Raw genomic sequence first — 19,619 nt, forward strand, 5'->3', positions numbered from 1 at the left:
GAGAGAAGATACATCTCACCTGGATTCTTAAACAGTCGGTTTTAACAGGGCACAGGATAAATGTTAAGTGTATAGCGATATATTTCAACATTTTGGGAATAACCCACATCAGGAAGATACATTGCTTCAGTTAGAATGTCAAAATTTCCCAGGGTTGGCCATAATTTTTTTTTTTTTTTTTTTTTTATTTCGTCTTTGAGGGGCAGGGTCAGGCATAGGCTGGTGCCTCATTTTCTTATATAATTTCCAAAAAATTAAAAAATGTGGAACCCTAATATGTCCAAACAGTTAGAGTGGTCACGTCTTATAATAATTTTTTTTTTCGTATTCACATGTGCAGATATGCACTTCGACCTTTAGGCGTAGCAAGGGGGGTTGGCAGTTTTGATGGCAAATGGAAGTTACTTCTTCTTGTGGTCACAAACTTGTAATATAGAATTTTAGGAGTCTCATGAACACATGAATTCAATTTCGAATAGATGTCAGATACAACCTTTAGGCGTGACAGAAGTGTTGTGTCGTTGAATTTCAGAAGAAGTGTGAATTATCAGGCTTTTTTTGGTTTGTTATCCTCAGATTTTAGTATTAAGTTGGAGATCTTTTCATTAAAATTTGGCAGTTTAGTTGTGTCCTGGTGGTGTATTCATTGTAAATGCCAATTTGTCTGGGAAGGAAGTTTCGGTTATGACATTACAATCAAGTAGTGACAAATATTTCTAACCTGGGAAACAATGTGATTTTTTCTTTTTCTTGTCCAGAGAGAAAACCTTGTATACCACATTGGTCTCTAATTCATCTAAAGGATGTATTTATGATTGCCTTAAATTACTAAGCATGTCTGCACCGTGTGTGACACTTTTCCACAAGTAGGCTACTGCCTGATGGTCTTCAACCTTTGTAAATACACAGTGGAAAACATATGAACATTGTTAAAATTTAAATAATTGGGCTTTAAAAATGATCTGTCGTTGCTATGAAGCCCCAGCCAAGGTAAACAAAATATGCAGTATCTCTCCCATAATTTTGAATGTATATACCTATGTTATCAAGACTTTATCTGAACATTGATGAAGAGCAAAAACCAAGAAGGAAATAACCAACGCGTTAAATTTTCAGCCAGTGAAACAAAGTGGCTTACAAAAAAATTTGTGTTATTTTTTTGTTTTCCTTTTGTTTATAAATGGAAGATAATCTTAGATATGACAAAATATTTTTTTTTATCTTGTATCCAGCGTTAGTCAATGTGGTTCACTCGTTTTCATTGTTTTTGAATCTCTTTTTTTTTATTTTTTATTAAAACCTCGTTTAAAGACTTCGGTTGACTTACTCTTATAGTTTTTGGTACGGTACTATGGACAAAGAAGTTAATTATCCTTTTCTCGTTGCGTAACCTTATTCACCATGGTCGTCGGGGTTAATCTGTCAGTTTAACCAGTGAACCTATTCGTGGGTTCACTACCTTTTATCCAATACCAACCCGTGGGTTCTACCTTTATACAATACCAACCCTTTTTTCTTGAAAAAAATCGTTATATATAAAAATGTCTAAAACTCGTTGCTCATCTGTGCCATTATCAAAGAACATGTGAATGCGGAGAGAATATTTTGGCCATTTAATATGGATAAAATGGGATTAAACAATACAAGCGCCAAAGTAATACAGTGATGATCAGTTGAAATACAAACTGAAAAAGAATTGAATGCTAATGCTGTGAGCAGCATCGTGGCTCTCAGTTGAATAAAATACAAACATAGCTTTAAATCTAAACAGGGGGCATTGGACAGCATTCTTTATTTTTTCTGGGACACCTGATTCGGTTTTTTATCTTATAAAAATTTTTTCCTCTCTCTTTCATTGGCCGTGACTTGTAGGAATATCGTTTTAGTACAGGATTTTCAATCAATTTTTCAACTTTCAGGCTTGTTTTTGTGAAGAAATCGCTTGTTCAGTACTTGCATAGTTATTTTCCTTTGGGGGCGGTTTTTTTTTTGCAATAAGGCTTTCTTAAATGTCCCTTCAAAATCACGTGTAAGACCGAAGAACTGCCTCTAGAAACGACAAATGCAAAATTCTTGGCTATACTTCCGAAAAAAAATGTAGCAAAAAATATAAACAGTATGCAAATAGAACATCCACCACCAGCTGCATACCCTGAAGAGTGATTTTTGCGCTCACCATTTTGGGAATGAACCTTTAGGCCGTTTTTTTCTTTCTAAAAATATAAGAAGTAACTATACATGGTTTGCAACATTGATAGCAGTGTCATGCAAAACACACGGATGTGTGGTCAATCTTAAGTACTTTTAAGTGAGCTTGAAAGAATCTCATATTACTTGCTGCATATCAGTGCAGAAGTAAATACTTCACAATTTTAATATACGTGCTCACTAGTTTTTCACAAAATTTTGGCTATGCAACTGCCCAATGATTGACTTTGAAATTGTCCATCGTTTAGTAAGAGCCAAGGGAATCACATCCAGTAAACAATGTTGAACAGTTTTTTCCCATATATCCAGAACCAGCAGCAGATGAAAAAGAGATAAATCCAGCTTGATGTCTGGAGTGTAGTAAGTAGCTCAGAGGAATCCTAAAAAAAAACAAAAAAACTATTGAACTGATAAGAATAGTAAATACAGAATTGTAACTCTCATGAGTGTGCTGCTGTCACCAGAATGTTGACTGCAATGCTTTATAATTTTAGTTTATTTTAGTGTTCCTTTTGTAAACCATATCGGGCTTTAACAGTAAAAAAAATAAATAGAGATGTATGAACCTTAAATGAATAATTTGGGAAAGGTATAGAATGCTTTGAATTTAATTAAAGTTTGAGGACGTAAGCCAAACTTGGGAAATTTAACTTAAATCAGGGGGGAGAATCTGTAAAGCATTTGGAATATAAATACGAAAAGCTTTTTCCTGGTGTCTCGTTTCTAATAGAGTTGGCTATGTATATGCCAACGATAGGTTCTCTAGGGGGTCTTCCCGTAGGACCACAGCTTATCGTGTGAACGTTTTATTCCCAGGCCAGTGAATAGCCAATAGCTGGAACTTCCGTTCCAAGAGAATTCAGGCAAAATGTATAGTCTACTGTTAGAGTTAGTCCATCTTTCGCCTTCGTCTTAGTTGTATGTTTTTCTGCTACTTCATCTTCACTGTATGTGTATTCTCACTGTATGTAAATAAGGACCATATACCGACGTTAATGCTATTGACTATCTTTGAGAGGTTACGTAAATCGTTACATCAGCCAATATAAAAGGCATATAAGCAAAGTGGTTTACAGGAGATCAAGTTTAAATTTTCAGGGGGATTTTGGGGGGCGAAGTAGTTCTTGAGTTTTAATTTGTGTGGAGGGATAGAAGTACCGAAAGACACTATGTATCCATCTAATCAGAATGACATAGCTGCAACTTCTCGAGGATTACAGGCGGGGATAAAGCTGAAACATTCGTAATATTGTAGGAGAGGAGTCAGCGGACCTTGTATTTTATGTTTAGAAAGAGATAAAGAATGCGTTTCTCGGGTGTGCCTAAAATTTTTGGTATTATTAGCTCAATGGAACTTTAAATCCATCCACGGTGAAGTAGTGAGGTACATCAAGAAATTTATATCCGCAAGCTGTTGGGTCAAGAGAGCTCTTGAAGTTCGAATAAATTTTTTCACTCAAAAGTGGGGCTGAAACTTTTTCAATTAACCTGGACTCCTAATACTTTTATTCGGCCCATTTACGTGACTTAAATGCTTTCCTCATTCCAGAACAAAAGACTAAGAGATTTGAGACGCACAAAAACTGGCCTTATATGTCGCTTCAATCAGCTTTAAAATTACATTCAAAAGTTTTTCGACCAGGTGGATACCTGTGCAAAAAAAGTTGTTACTTTGGGTAAAAAAATTGACCCAAAATATATTTCGTCTCTGAATGGTTTTAAATTTGCAGGGCCAGATACATGAGCACTGCCAGTAAGTTTCCCAGGAGGGGGGGGGCAAGTTCCACGAGAAGCTTTTTTTATAGCAAGATATAAGTGGGAATATTTCTTCTTTTCATATTTTATAGATTTTATAATGTCTTCTTGTTTCCCAGGGGGATACCCCCTCCTTTTGCTCATTTTGTGGGCGTCTATGGCGGTGAACACAAAACTATTTTGAAGCTGTGTTGTATCTGTACGTCACACCTGAAACTGGGCCAAATTTTTTTTACAGATTGGCTTAGACTTAGGGGCATGTAGACAGAGACATGGGGACCACAATGAAGACAGAAATTTCTTGTATTTATTCATGACACTCGAAATAGCTCAAATTTATTTGGTGTGCGATTCACTTATTACATATACTAGACCAAACAAACCTAAGAGTGAAAAATATAAAAAAAATGGGTTAAATCGATTTGCAAAACCTTAAAATGGGGTAAATTATTGTTTTCCTTCGGATCGACCTGAAACTTTAAGGTAAGTAGACCTTACCTTCTCTAACCTTTGTATGAATTTGCTTAGGTTCGCCTGAAACTCATACGGCAAAAACTTTGAGCCAAAGGAATAGATTTTCCCAGGCGTACATCAATTTAGACTCCACCATGCTTCCGTACGAAAGTACCCGGATCCGAAGTTTCAGACTTCTTTTCTCGAGCCAATAATATGCTTCAAAGTTTCATAAGCTAGGGATACCCCAAACTATGAAACTTTCAGCCTGTGTGCAAAGTATATGAGAAACTTACAAGACTGAAAAATCTCCGATGCCATCTAGCGCTTGGCAGCTTTTTTAAACAAAATTACTGCATAATTGCCCTTTCAGATACTTTTAAAATGCAGGTGAGGGTGAAAAGAGCACAGTTATGTCTCCAATAGGCTAACCATCTCAAAGTCAACTAACCTGCTTGACCTACCAGGAATTGCCAAAGCTAACCTGTGCCTACTATGTGCAGAATAGATTTTGACTTTTAGTATAATTTAGTAGAATAGAATAGATTTATAGATTATAGATTTATGAATAGAATAGATTTTGAGTATAATTTTATAACAAGAAACACTAAGTAATTATCACTTACAAAGAAGTTTTAGCTTAGTCCTATTGCATTGCAGATTCTTGCCGTCACTCTGACTCTCAGTCACCAGACTCTGCACTAAAATCGGTGCTAGTAGTTTTTACTTCTATCTTCCCATTTTGAATTACCGAAGATCCAATTCTTATAAGCTTACCATTCTCTTTAACCAGAACTTCAAATCCTAGCAATCTATCCGTTGATAAGATACTTCAAAGATTCAATGCACAGAAAGCCTCTTTTAACAAAATTAAAATAATCATAGTCAACGCTTTAGCGCTGAGTTTTTTTCCTGGCCACTTTATGTGGCACGGTTTTATCCTAAAAACTCGGGAGGGTGTTCATGTAATAGAAATTGAAAGCTCTAGTGCCCTTTTTAAGGGCAAAAAGTCATAAGATGACAGAGGGTCCCTTTTCCTCCTTTGACTTTTTGGCCCCTATGGTGTGGGATCGGAATTTTCAGACTGTCATTTTGCTTTCAACCATCAAAATGACCATAATGTGGCTCCAAGGGTAATATGAACCAAACAACCCCATGGGTAAGAGCCCAAAATTATGCAAACTGTCCTTGTTTTAGATATTACTACTACTGCTAACAATTCACTGCAGCAGCAATCCGCCTGAGGCCAACACAGCAGCGCACGCTTTTCCTTCATCCCAATCTACTCAAAGCCTCCCTCTTTACACCCTCCCAGGAAGTTCCTATTTCCCTTAAATCTTTCCTTCGACGTCCACCCACACTAACCGAAAGGCGAATACTTATTCAGGGGCGTCGTTTGGGGGGGGGGGGGATGCAAGGGAGGCAGTCCCCCCATATAATGTGGAGACAACAAAAGCACGAAGAACAATAGGGAAATCTTTTTGCAAGACAGTGGAGAAAATTTGAATGAATATTTCGGCCCTATGTCCAAGGGCCGTCCTCAGCAAGACAAAAATATATAAAAGAAAAAAAAGACTCACAACAACATGCGACCAATAAAACCAACAAATAAAAAAAAAAAAAATTCAAAGCAGTCCTAGCATCCTTACTTTAGCCAAGTTCAACTAGGACTGATAAAAAGTAAGGTAAAACAAGGCGATTCAACGAGATGAAAGAAAAATAATTTAAAAACACGTTCTTATTGCTAATCCAGTCTTTTTGGCAGCTAGCCTCAAAGGTCTTTTTGTGACCAGTTCTGTGTTAATGTCTATTGTTTTTTAAAATATTTTGTAAGATCATTTTTGATTAAACTTGTGTATAGAGCATTTAGTGTATATTTCCCTAAGTCCCTATTTAAGGAAATATTATTATTAATCTCAAGTCTGATTTCAATTGATTCTCGGACTACCTGCTTTATGCCTAGGTCATTGCTAATAAGGCGGATTCATCAAAAAGTATATTGTGGCTAGGATTTTCAAAAATATGGCTGCCTAAAGCAGAATCAAATGAAACATTAGAAATATTAGAATTTAGAGCTTTTACTATATCATCTTTATGCTGTTGTATGCGTTTTTCTAAATTCTGATGTGTTCTACCTACATAGTATTTGTCACAATCGCATGGTATTTGATGGACCCCTCTTTGGCGAGTAACTGGGGTTTCATCTTTACCAGAATTTAGAAAATTTATGATTTTAAAATTATTTGTGAATACTACATACAGATTATTTTTTGTGCAATCTTTTTAAAGATTTGTAGTGATTTTTGGGATGTAGGGGAGGTAAATTATCTTTAAGGGAGGTAAATTAACAAATAAAATCGGATATCCATTTCCAAAAAGTATGTCCTTGATAAAGTTTAGTTCTGCTGTGATGTAGGAACCAGAACAAATGTTTAGGGCACGATCGACGAGGGATATTACGACTGCTCTTTTAACTTCTGGGGGTTGCTTTGATTTAAAATGCAAATATCTATTATTTTGTATCGGTTTTCTATAAATAGTAAAATTGAATTTATCTAAGCTGTGAATAACTAACACATCTAGGAATGGGATTTTATTTGCAATTTTGATGTCTAAAGTTAACTGTAAATTTCTATCATATGTATTAAGGTGATATAAAACAACCCTAAGTTCATTTCCCCCAAAATTCCAGAGTGAAATTACGTCATCCATGTAACGTCCCCAAAAGATATGTTTCAAAAAATACGAATCCAATGCCCAATTTTCAATATGTTCCACATAAATATTCGCCAGTAACCCTGAGAGGGGCGCGCCCATCGCTAAACCATTAATTTGCTGGTAAAAAGAATTATGAAGTTGGAAATACATTGAGTACTTGTTTCAGATTTTAACCAAGGTCATTAAGACTTCACAATCTATTCCTGCTGCTGAAGCTTCTATTAAGTGATACTTTTCTTTGATTTTATTTTATGATAACTGTTCAGATACTGCTACATCAATATTTGTATACATTGAAACAATATCAAAGCTACTTATAATTGTATTTTCTGACATATTTACGTTTTTGAGTTTTTCAACTAAGCCTACCGAATTACATATATATGATTTTTGAGAGTAAAGCAAAGGTTTAAAGGCTGTACACAACCATTTCTCAATATTGGATGTGGGGGCTTTCGTACAAGCTACTATAAGCCTTAAAGGAATGCCTTGCCTATGTAATTCTGGTAAACCTTAGAACTTTGGGTAAAAGCTACAGCGGGGGAAAAACTTATTATGTAGTTTTGGATTTATTTCTCTATTTTGTTTTCAGCCTTTAAATTCATTTATAATTTTGTTAGTAAATTGATCAGTATGATCGTGGGTTATAGTTGTATATGTGGTCTCGTCATTTAGACGAGAATAAATTTTTGTGTCATAATCTGTCATGTCCATGACAACCAGAGAATTGCTTTTATCTGCTTTAGTTATACTAATGGATGGATCTTTACGGAGGTTAGATAGTATTTTTAGGTCACACAAATTATCTGGTTTTTTATTGGTGGGAGAATTAACCTTTTTTTGATTGTTGTAAAGAGTATCTATAAGACTAGCCCTAACTTCATCTGGGTTGGAAATAGATGCATAAAATTTGTGCACAGTTAGCAGTTTGAGTTGTTTAGCCAAGGTTCTTTTCTTTCTTCTTTACTGTGCAATTGCAGTAATCGCTATATATCATTGAAATTCGAAAATTCAAAATCCCATGGACAATCCTCCCAATATACAGAAAATAGCTGCTTCAAAAAATTTGAAGTGGCAAAATTTCTACTGGCCGTCATCGAATCTTCCAAAGGAACGCCAAATATTTTAGCAGCGACTCACCAATTTTTTTTTTGTGGTGGCGTGCAACCGGTTCTGGGCTAACTTTTGGGAACTAATCGGGTTCTATTTGGCCCTGATGCTCAATGATATAAGTTCCAAGCATCAAAACTAATTTTTTGGAACCTTTTTGACGCGGAAAAATTTTATTATTATATTTTTTTATGCAATAGAGTTGACTTGGCCCAGGAACTTAGAGATAAGTTTCGGGCCAATTAAGTTTCTTGAAACGTTTTCGGTAAACACAATTTTTTTAAAGTTAGTGTTTTGCAAGGGGGGTTAGGGGGGTTGAAACCCCTACCGAAATGTTTTTTTGGCTCATAAAAACGCAACAAAAATGGATATAAGCAAATTTTGTATGCGTTTTTTTTATGTTTTTTTGTGTAACCCCCCCAAAAAAAAAAAAATCTTTGAGTAAAACCCCCTCCGAAAAAAAATCCTGGGTACGGCCTTGGTGTTTTGCATATGGGTCTTCTCCGCCCAAGAACTTGAGGAAAGTCATGTCGAATGACTATCAAGTCATTCGACAGAATTTTTTTTAGCCCTGTTTCAGCCTCTTTTTCAGTGAACCATTTTTTTTTTCGTTTTATATAGAATTTAAAAACAACTGATGCGCATCCCTTATTCTAATTGTAGCCAAGCTGTTCTTAATTATAATTTTTAACATGTTTCGAGACATTAGAACCCCTGAACACGACCCAGCCAAGCAGGACTTAGATCGGTTCTGGGATAACCTGTGACCAGATCTTTAACCTTAGATATAAACTTACATTGATTACCTGCGAGCATTCACTCAGAGAGGTTCTCCGTGCCGAGTGAAATGAATTCTTATTAAAAAAAAAAAAATTCGCAGTGTTATACTGAAAGGATACTATACCAAAATTTCGCAGTGTTATACTGAAGGGATACTGCAAGCTGGTTTTTGGAGAATTTGCATTTTGACGAAAGTGGGCCCCGAGTGATAACTGAATTTATTACATAAAAGGGCCCTTGCGTGTAAGTCTCACTCAATGCCTTTTTAGTTTTATTTAGGCAGTACGGTATTAATTGGTAGCAATATGTCAGTGACAAAAGAACATTTCGAACGCCGTATGGACGAGCTTCAAAGTTTGATTCCAAAGCTTCAAAATGAAAATAAATTACTGAGAGCAGAGAATAAACTGCTAAGGACTGAGCTGGTTCATGTCAAGACTACTGCCCTGTGATCGGAGATGCACGCTCGAAGAAAGAACATTCTTATTCATGGTGTTGAAGCTCCGCAAGGAACAGAAAGTCTCCGAGAAACTGTAGTGACATTTTTTCAGTCTAAGCTTGGAATTACAGATGCTGATCAGCTAAGTATTGGTACATTGTATCGTATTTCTAAGAAGACGGTTCCCTCCCAATCTGGAGCTAGGCCGAGTCTTCGAAGTAATTCACAAAAGCAGAAAGCTATCGAGCCTATTTTTATCAGCCTCTCAGACACTGAACGCTCAGCTATTATGAAAGAATGTGGAAAGCTGAAAAAAACGGGTTTCAGTGTGTCAACAGACTTGCCAGCTGAGCTCGGTAAACGAAGAAAAGAATTACTATCGCTCGGGTACAAGCTGAAAAGTTCTAAATTGGCAGCAGAAAAGGTTGCAGAAACTCGTGTTGTCCAGCGAGGAATAAGACTGGGGTTAGAGGTCAAAAAGTCGCGAAATTTACAATGGACTAAATCTCAAGACGACTGCTTTGATCCGCTAAAGTTGGCAGTACCCGCCGAACCTGACGGTACCGATCTTGATGCTTGAAATGTTATTAGTGTGATTTGTTTGTTGTTGTCTGATATTTCCGCCTGCTGTATTCGAAGAGATGAAGGAAAAATAAGATAAAATTAGTTAAGAGTTTTTTTTTTTTATTATTATTATTTTTTTATTATTATTATTTTTATTATTATTATTTGTTATGGGGGCTACAACAGCGGAAACGGGAAAGATTGTCATTGATGAATTAGTTTTTTTGCCGCTTGCCGAAATGAGTGATTTGTTTTCCAGAAATGTTTCATTTTCCATTTTTCTGTGTTTTTTGTGGTAATCCATGTTTGTTTACATCAGTTTTTTGTTGTAGTTTCAATGAAGTTTATTCGGATGTGTGCATTTCTCACGGCTCTTCGCTTTGATCCAAGATGCAACCACATTCCCCAGAGAGTTTTGGGTAAGTTTTGAGTTCCTTGTCTTCGTCCCCGAGGCCCACTACCTTGCCAGCAGCTCAAAAAAAGTTAGAACAGTTAGAAAAGTCGTTCTTAAATTTGGAAGAAATTTTTGATAGAGTAATTAGTAATGAAAATGATTGTTTTTTTTTTTTTAGTGAAAATGAATTTCCTCGAAGTAAATATATTCAGTTAATTAGTATGCCCCAGGGATGCTCTGAATCTCAGCTCAGTATAGTTCAGCTCAACTGCCAAGGATTATGTTCGTCACTGACAGATGTAATGACCATGTGCCTACTAATACGACCTGACGTTCTTGGACTGTGTGAAACATTTCTGTCAAGGCAGACTGACATCCTGGTAGATATCCCAGTGTATACATCTAATTTCGTATATAGAAATGAGTCATCTTGAGGAGGATTGGCAATCTACACAAAGAGCGAATACCCAGTCTGTGTTAATGGCAAACTGACTCAAAATATAGAAGGTACTTTTGAGTCACTTTTTCTTGATATGTCCCTTCCTTCGCAACGGAAGGTAATGGTTGGAGAAATTTACCGATCACCGTCAGGTTCTGTTTCTTCGTTTATGTAATATTTGTTGGAAACACTCCAAATGTTTGAATAACAGAATTATGATGTGGTCATCATGGGTGATTTCAACATCAACCTAGCCTATCCCCTAACTAATACCGCTAATGGACTTCTCACTCTTATGTCTGGATCTAATTTTTACCCGTCGACAACTATCCCAACGAGAGCAACTGAGAGTACTCATTCACTAATAGACAATATTTTCTCTACCTCCACTCTCGGCTTCAGTAATCATCAGTGACATGTTTGACCACTTCCCCTTATGTACCGTTTTCAAAACATCACAGGCAACAAGGTCATTTTCAAAAACTAGAGATGATATTCGGTTTTTAGATCTAAGTTAATAAAATTTACGGTCAATTACCTTGGAATTGGAAAAAACGACCTGGGATAGCGTTATGGAGAAAGGAGATCTGAATGAAGGATTGGAAATTTTTCACAGTACATTTACAACACTATATGAGGCATGTTGTTTTAAAGAAAAAATAAAGAAACGTGGAAGAAAAAATGCACCAATTTGCCCGTGGGTTACAGAAAGTTTACTCAGGTCCATCAATAAAAAGAATAATCTTTGGGCGGAATACCGTAATCTATCAAATGTAGCTAGCCTGCGGAGTTGTGAAATTTATAAGAAATGCCTACGGTCAGTTCTCAGAAAAGCTAAAAGGGATTACTTTAATCAAAGGCTAGCCGAAAGTGGGAAGGATGGAAGGAAAGTATGGAAGACAGTCAGTTCAGTGTTACGACCGAATAACCATCAGCCTGAACTACCATCCAAAATTACGGTTGATGGAGAAATCTTGACTGAACCAGCACAAGTTGCAAAAGCTCTTTGTACCTTCTACGCCAAAATTGGAGAAAAAACGGCTAACACAGTGCTACCCCTCAGAAAATCCTGCAGGGACGTTTTGGGCCCAGTGTGTGTCAAGTCGATGGCACTCATTCCTGTAACTTCGGCGGACGTTTCGAAGATTGTCAAAGGCTTGAGGGGAGCATCTGCCACTGGATTCGACCGCATCCATACTAAAGTGTTGAAAGCAGTATTGCCGTCCGTACTACAACCTCTAACACATTTGGTAAACCTCTCCTTGGAGACGGGCGTGTTTCCATCACTTCTCAAGAAGACAAGCATAGTTCCAGTCCACAAAGGTGGCCCTCAGGACGACCCGTCTAACTTTCGACCCATCTCTATTCTTTCGGTGTTTTCAAAAGTGTTTGAAAAACCTATGAAGGATCAACTTTACTCTTTTCTGGAAGCTAAGGTATTCCTTAATGAACACCACTTTGGATTCAGACCCAGACACTCGAAGGAAGATCCTCTGGTGTCACTAAGCCTATTCATTAATAAAACACTTGACCTGGGACTTGTGCCAGCTGCTATTTTGCTTGATATTAAAAAAGTGTTTGACAGTATATATCATGGGATTCTATTAAGTGAACTAGTGTACATTGGAGTTAGAGGAGAGGCTCTACGATGGTTCCGGTCTTACCTTAGTAGCCGACGTGTTTATATAGGAGAAGATCCGCTGAATGACACCGTTGTCAACTTCGATGTACCGCAAGGGTCAATCTTAGGCCCACTGTTATTCATGGTTCATATGAATGACCTAAGTCGCGTTCTGAACCCTAACTCCAGGACTTCACGGCGCTGCAAGTTATGTTGCGACCCAGAAATTTCGAGCAACGATGATGAATCCGATGAACTTGTGGCGTTGGTGGAGGATACAACAGTGGCCTCCTGTGGCACCGACATGTCAGCGCTCCAAAGTAAACTTGAGGTCATCTTAGAAGAAACTTATATTTGGATAGACCAAAAATACTGCGTAAAAACTGCTCAAAACTCTAACGCTCTATTCTTTTGATTGACTAGAAATCTTTACACAGAAATTTTAAGGATAGAAAACCATCGAGGACTGATCAAATGATCGAAATAAGTCAGTTCAAGGACACTAGTTTCACTTTTTGATGGTAATATATCCTTCGCACAGTACATCAGCGCTGTGGAACAAGGGCTTTCCCCTAATCATGGGAGTATCAGGAAATTGAAACACCCTTTCTCTCAAAAAACCTTTCATCTACTTTATAATGGACTTATCAAGCCTCATCTACAGTATTGTGCGTGAATTTGGCAGTCAACATTTACATCCCACCTGAAAAGGCTTGATTCAATCCACAAACATGCCCTGAAGATAATCGGAAATATGGACGATTTTATTTCCCGTGAATCACTTTATCATTTATCGTACTCAGTTATCGTTTTCAAATTTTTCTCCAGATTACTTCCATCAGCATTCCACAGTCTATTCCAGTTGGTATCGGAACAGCATCCTAGGAACACGAGATCTGCCTCAAACCTTCTGGTGAGACGAACACCTACAGTACGGTCGGATTTTGCACCGGATGTGGCGTGCGAGAAAGTGTGGAACATGATTCCACAAGAGCTGAGATGTAGTAGCTCCCTTGGGTCTTTTAAAAAAAGTGTGAAAAAATATCTTATTGAATTTAAATAATTACAGTTTATTAATAATTGAGTTTTTTTTTTTTATTATTGTCATTATTATCTCGGTTTGTTTTTTTGTTATATTTATTGATTATTATTTTATAAGGTTAAGGTATCTGTGATTTTGGGGAGGAAGGGGGGAATCTCTTAGATAGTCAATTGTATGGTAGAGGGATGTGGTTGTGTTGAGGAGTAAAGCGAGAGTCGTAATGCGTGATTAGGAGGAATCGTTATTTTTTAAGGGACTCAACGTGCGTTTTTTGCATAGAGAAGTTTATTTATGTTTATTTATTTCTATTTGTTTTAAATAAACCCGATTGAATCTGAACCCTTGCCCTGAGGCTCTTGGCTGTTGTCATCCTAAAAGACCTAATTTCCAGTACTTTCAACTACGTTGAACAAAATGGCTATCTCAAAATTTTGATTGGAGGTGTTTGGGGAAAAGGTGGGCGTGAGAGGGGGGTTAGTTGCCCTCCAATCACTTTCAATAATGAAAAAGGCACTAGCCCTTTGACTTTCCAATCGAATGAGCCTTTTTTTAAGTTTCTACGATAACACTTTCTATAAGAACACTATATGCCCCCAGGGCATAACTTACAAACCTTGTCCTGAGGGCTATAGGGGAGTGTCCTCCTCAAAAACATAATTTCTATTTGGAAATCAACTACGCTGAACAAAATGGCTATCTAAAAATTTTGATTGGATGTGTTTCGGGAAATGTGGGTGTGGAAGGGGTGTTAGTTGCCTTTCAATCACTTTCGACTATTAAAAAGGGTACAAGCCACTCCAATTTTCAATTGAATGAGCCCTTTTCGAAGTTTTTACGACAACTTCTTCAATATGAAGTGCCCTAGTCTAAAGGAAAAAATAATAAATAATACATTGTACCGACATCGTTCTTGTATGCCCCAGGGCATAACTTAAAACACTTGCCCTGAGGGTTGTGGGGGAGTGACCTACTCAAAAACATATGTTCTATCTGGAAATCAACTACACTAAACAAAATGGCTATCTCAAAATTTTAATTGGATGTGTTTGGGGAAAAGGTGGGCGTGGGGGGGGCTAGTTGCCCTCCAATCACTTTCGACTATTAAAAAGGGCACTAGCTACTAAAATTTACAATCGAAAGAGCCCTTTTCGAAGTTTCTACGACGACTCCTTCGATACGAAGTGCACTGGTCTAAGACCAAGAAAAAAAAATTATACATTGTGCCAACATCGTTCTTTACTTAGGCAGCGCTATTGCGCTGCCTATGATAAAGCAAAGCACAAAATTAAAGTATAATAAATACCTTAGATCTGTTAGATATAAGGGCCTTAATTTTCCGATTTTACGCAAAGAGTGGACAGAGGTGATGACTCCGGAGAAGGTTGAAAATGATTCAGATTCCCATATTTCAGCCCAAACCTGGACTGAATATTATTTGTCAAATTTTTCTAAGGTAAACTACTCTGTCCAGTCTTAATTTAGTCGGTTTGTTCATAAGTATTTGCCGCTTACAGTCTCACAGTATAATATTACCACTGTGTCTATGTCGTCTATCGAAGCTGCAGTTAAAAAAGTGAAATTTTCATCTACTGACTGTGATGGAATTTTCGCGCTTCACCTGCAGCCAGATTGTGAACCCCGGATTTTGTACCTTAAGGTGCTTTTTCAAATCTGTTCAAGTTCGTCTCTGGTACCTGATATCCTTCTGTGCGGTATCGTAACTTCTATTCTCAAAAAAGGAAAATCCCCTTTTAATTGTTCTTCGTATCGATCTATTACGGTATCTTGCAACCTGATTACTCAAGAAACAGCAGTATATAGTGTCGGATTGACTTCTTCTTCTTCTGTGAAGACGACTGATACACGCTCCCGGACAGGATTCTTGAAAGCAGCCAATGGTTTTCGTATTGGATACTGGAATCTTACATCAGGTAATCAAGAAATATAACCAGGAAAACTCAACAGTGTGATGATAACCCTTGATAAGTTCCGTATTGACGTTGCTGGACTTTCTGAGACCAGGCTTACTGGTTTTGGGACTTTGAAAACTGAGATTTACCACATCTTGTATTCCGGACTTGAGACTAGAAAAGAAGCAGGTGTCGCAATGGCACTGAGTAATCGGGCCAAAAAATACCTAGTGGACTGGGGACCAATTAGTGAGTGGATTCTTCGTGTCCGTTTCGCCACTTCACAGGCCAAATTAACAGTTATTGTAGTGTACGCCCCAACGAATGACGCCAGTGATCAAACCAAAGACGACTTTTATCGTGCGTTATCGAATGTTGTTGCAAAAACGCATCGTCATGATATTGTGACTGTGTGTGGGGACTTTAATGCTAAAGTTGGAGGTGATGCTTCTTATGCCCCAACTATCCTCGGTAAACATGGACTGGGGGAAATTAATGACAATGGTGTGCGACTAATCGATTTTTGCGCCACTCATGAACTTATCGTCGGCGCAACATGGTTTCCACATAAACAGATTCACAAGTATACCTGGAACTCGCCTGATGGTGTAACACGAAATGAAATAGACCATATCCTAATTGCGAGGCGCAGGCGTCGATGTCTAGAGGATGTTAGAACCTTCCGAGGTGCCGACTGTTATTCCGATCACCATCTTGATGTTGCCAAGTTCAAGCTGAAACTAAAAACTGTGACAAAGCCCCAGCGACCAGTGAAAACCTTCAATTTGAGGAAATTGCAGGACCCGAATATATTGCAAAAGTATACTACAGCTTTGTCAAACAAGTTTTCCCTCCTAAGGGACGAAGTTTCGCTTGATAGTCAGAGGGAAAAAATTACAGAAACCGTGAAAGAGGTCGCAAAAGAAGTTGTGGGCTACAACAGGAAGAAGAAAGAGCAGTGGATATCTGAAAGTAGTTGGGATATTATTGATCAAAGGGCACAACTCAAAATCCTTGTAGATAAGTATGAGCATAGCACGACTTGTTCTAGAGAATATGTAGATAACCTGAAAGCGCAGTACAAGCGTCTCCATAAGCAAGTCAAAGCAGCAACCAGGGATGATAAGAGGATGTACCTCGAAACTATCGCCGAACAAGCTGAGCCAGCCGCTAGACGGGGAGATAGCCGTACTGTGTATGCCATAACGAAGCAGTTGGCGGGTATTTTAAAGGCGTCGTTGACCCAAGTTAAAAGCAAAGAAGGCATTTTATTAACCCAGACTGATGATATAGTCCGAAGCAGGAAAGAGCATTTTAGCGAGGTACTAAATCAGATGCCTCTAACAACTACTTCAAACATCCCTGAAGAACCACTGTTCGATCTCGGAATATGTTCCGGACCTCTCATGATTAGTGAAGTCACGGAGGCCCTAAAGACTTTGAAAAACGGAAAGGCTGCAGGCAATGATGGCATATCACCAGAATCACTGAGGTACGGTAGAAGCGCCCTAGCTGAACCCATATTAGAACTTCTTTCCCGTGTTTGGGATGAAGAAAAAGTCCCTAGTGAATGGTCGAAGGCAGTAATTGTAAAACTCTTCAAAAAAGGACAAAAGACTAAGTGTGGTAATTGTAGAGGTCTTACTTTACATTCTGTTGGCAGCAAAGTCATGTGCCAAAAAATTCTGAACAGGATTCAAAGTAAAGTGGAGAAAGTTCGGAGAGATGAGCAGCACGGATTCCGCTAGAGTAGATCATGTTGTGACCTTATATTTAGCCTGAGAGTCCTGCTGGATGAATCCAATGAATGGCAAGTTCAGCTACTTATGGTATTTATAGATTTTCTCAAAGCCTTCGACTCGATACATCACGGAACCATGTAGAAGAATTTAGTGCATTATGAAATTCCGACCAAAATTGTAAATATAATTAAAGCGGTAAATCATGATATCATGTGCGCAGTACACATAGAGAGTGGCCTAACGGAATGGTTTTCTGTTCAGTCAGGGGTAAGGCAAGGCTGCATTCTATCACCATTACTGTTTGCCATAGTTATAGAATGTGTCCTCATTGGATGCACTTTTAGTGGCGGTCTACAATTAAATCCACTGAGAGAACTCAATGATGGTGATTTTGCTGACGATGTTGCACTTATTACCCACGACCCAGAAGATATGCAACGCAACATTAATGAACTCGGTCGTATGGAAAATGCTGTCGGACTCTCCATAAATGCTAACAAGACCAAATCAATGTCGAATGCAGTCATACCTGACTTAGCCGAAGGACTTTTGGTTAACAACGAGGAAATTGAGGAAGTGATAGAGTTCAAGTATCTCGGCAGCATTCTTACGCAAGATGCAAATTCCGAAAGAGATATACTGTGTCGAATAACATTAGCTGGGTCTGCTTTCAGCTACCTTAGAAATGTTTGGAGAAATAATAAATACTCCCAGAAGTTAAAGCTTAAAATTTATAATAGCAATGTGGTCTCTGTCCTTACGTACGGCTGCGAAACTTGGAGAATCACTCCTCAGCTAGAACAACGACTCCAGGTATTCGACAATAATTGGCTAAGGTCTATCCTAAATATACATTGGACGGAAAGAATACAAAATGATGAAATCTATCGTATGAAAAATCATACCCCCACCCTTGATCTCATTAGAAAGCGACGATGGATGTATTGGAGGCATATGGTGCGAATGGGGGAAGGAAGGCTGCCGCACGACGCATGGTGTTGGACACCCCCCGGTCTCCGCAAGTCAGGAAGACCAAAAATGACCCTTGGCAGGTCGCTAATGAAGGAGGCGAAGCTGGCGAGGTCCTCGTTGGAGGAGCTATGGTTGAAGGCTCAGGACAGGTCGTCGTGGCGAACCACTGTTGCTGCCTTATGTGCCCCCAGGCGTAGGAGGACCTAAACAACTAATCTTCCAACCTAAGCAAAGTATTAGAATATATTCCTCTTCCGCATCTTACTACTGGGACTGATTTTGGAGAGAACCAGCTTGATTTTCGGCATGGGATCGGATGCAATCATGCTCACCGAATTTTTTCTTCTCTTCTTTTAGATACTTCACGAAATAAACAGTCTATTCACCTTTGTGCTCTTGATATTTTTAAATATATTCTTCTTCCGCATCTTACTACTGGGACTGATTTTGGAGAGAACCAGCTTGATTTTCAGCATGGGATCGGATGCAATCATGCTCACCGAATTCTTTCTTCTCTTCTTTTAGATACTTCACGAAAAAAAACAGTCTATTCACCTTTGTGCTCTTGATATTTCTAAAGCTTTTGATTCTGTTAACCATTTTCAGTTTTTTTACTCTCTTTTTACTAAAGGGATTAACATTTCTGTAATTTTCTTGCTGAAGTACTGGTACTCATCATCTTTTTCTTAATGTTAAAGTTAAAGTTTTTGAAAAACAGATACCCTTCCAAAAAGGGGTCCGACAAGAAGGTGTTATATCACCTAGCCTATTTAAAATTTGTGTTTTTCAAGTTTTAAATAATATACCTCCAACTTATTTTTATGGGTCATCTAATGTATCATATCTTGCATATGCTGATGATCTTCTTGCCATTAGCAGAATTAAAGATAGCCTTTCTAAATGTGTTAATTACATTTCTGAAGCATTTGTTCGGATTGGTCTATATGTAAATATTGATAAGTGGGAGTACCTCACTTTCGGCTCTTCCATTTCTTCACCTTCGCCTCTTGCATGCAAAGTGGTTGGGCATTAATATTACTAATAGTCTAAGATCTTTCTGTTCCCGGCTGATTTCTGATTCCAGGTTGATGGTTTAGGTTGGTTACTCTAGGAATGTTGGAAACAGAGGAAAATATAATCGTAAATCCTTATGTAAAGTATATTTGTTTTTTTGTAATCATTCAGTTGCATACCTTTCTGGTTTTTACACTCTATTAAAAAAGAAAGATGTTTCTTCTTTGCGTGTCCAGTACTTTCGATTTTGCAAATTCCTTCTTTTTCTCCCTCCTTGGTACCGTAATGAGAAGATAATATCAAAATTCGGATTGAATGATGTTTTCGGGAAGGTTGCCGTGTTGAGCAGAAAGCTGTCAGATATAAGAAAGAACAGACTGCCGCCGATTCACGGTCTTGAGTGTATATTTTTTCGTAGTTTGTGTGTGTTTTTTTTTGCGTCTTGAGTGCATATATTT

General features: G+C 38.0%; 1 protein-coding gene across 1 annotated transcript in view; it reads right to left on the reverse strand.

Moving 5' to 3' along the window:
- Positions 1 to 1,599: 1,599 nt before the first annotated feature.
- LOC148948621 (uncharacterized) overlaps positions 1,600 to 19,619 on the reverse strand; it is a 98,959-nt gene continuing 80,939 nt past the window's right edge. Inside the window, exon 3 of the mRNA XM_089094019.1 lies at positions 1,600 to 2,588. Within this exon, the coding sequence (XP_088950145.1) occupies positions 2,453 to 2,588 (136 nt within the window). The 3' untranslated portion in view covers positions 1,600 to 2,452. The remainder of the gene's footprint in view (positions 2,589 to 19,619) is intronic.

The sequence above is a fragment of the Artemia sp. Qi Xiang Cuo genome, chromosome 9 (assembly GCF_049724085.1).
Source record: "Artemia sp. Qi Xiang Cuo chromosome 9, ASM4972408v1, whole genome shotgun sequence".
In the NCBI taxonomy this organism is placed as follows: Eukaryota; Metazoa; Arthropoda; class Branchiopoda; order Anostraca; family Artemiidae; genus Artemia; species Artemia sp. Qi Xiang Cuo.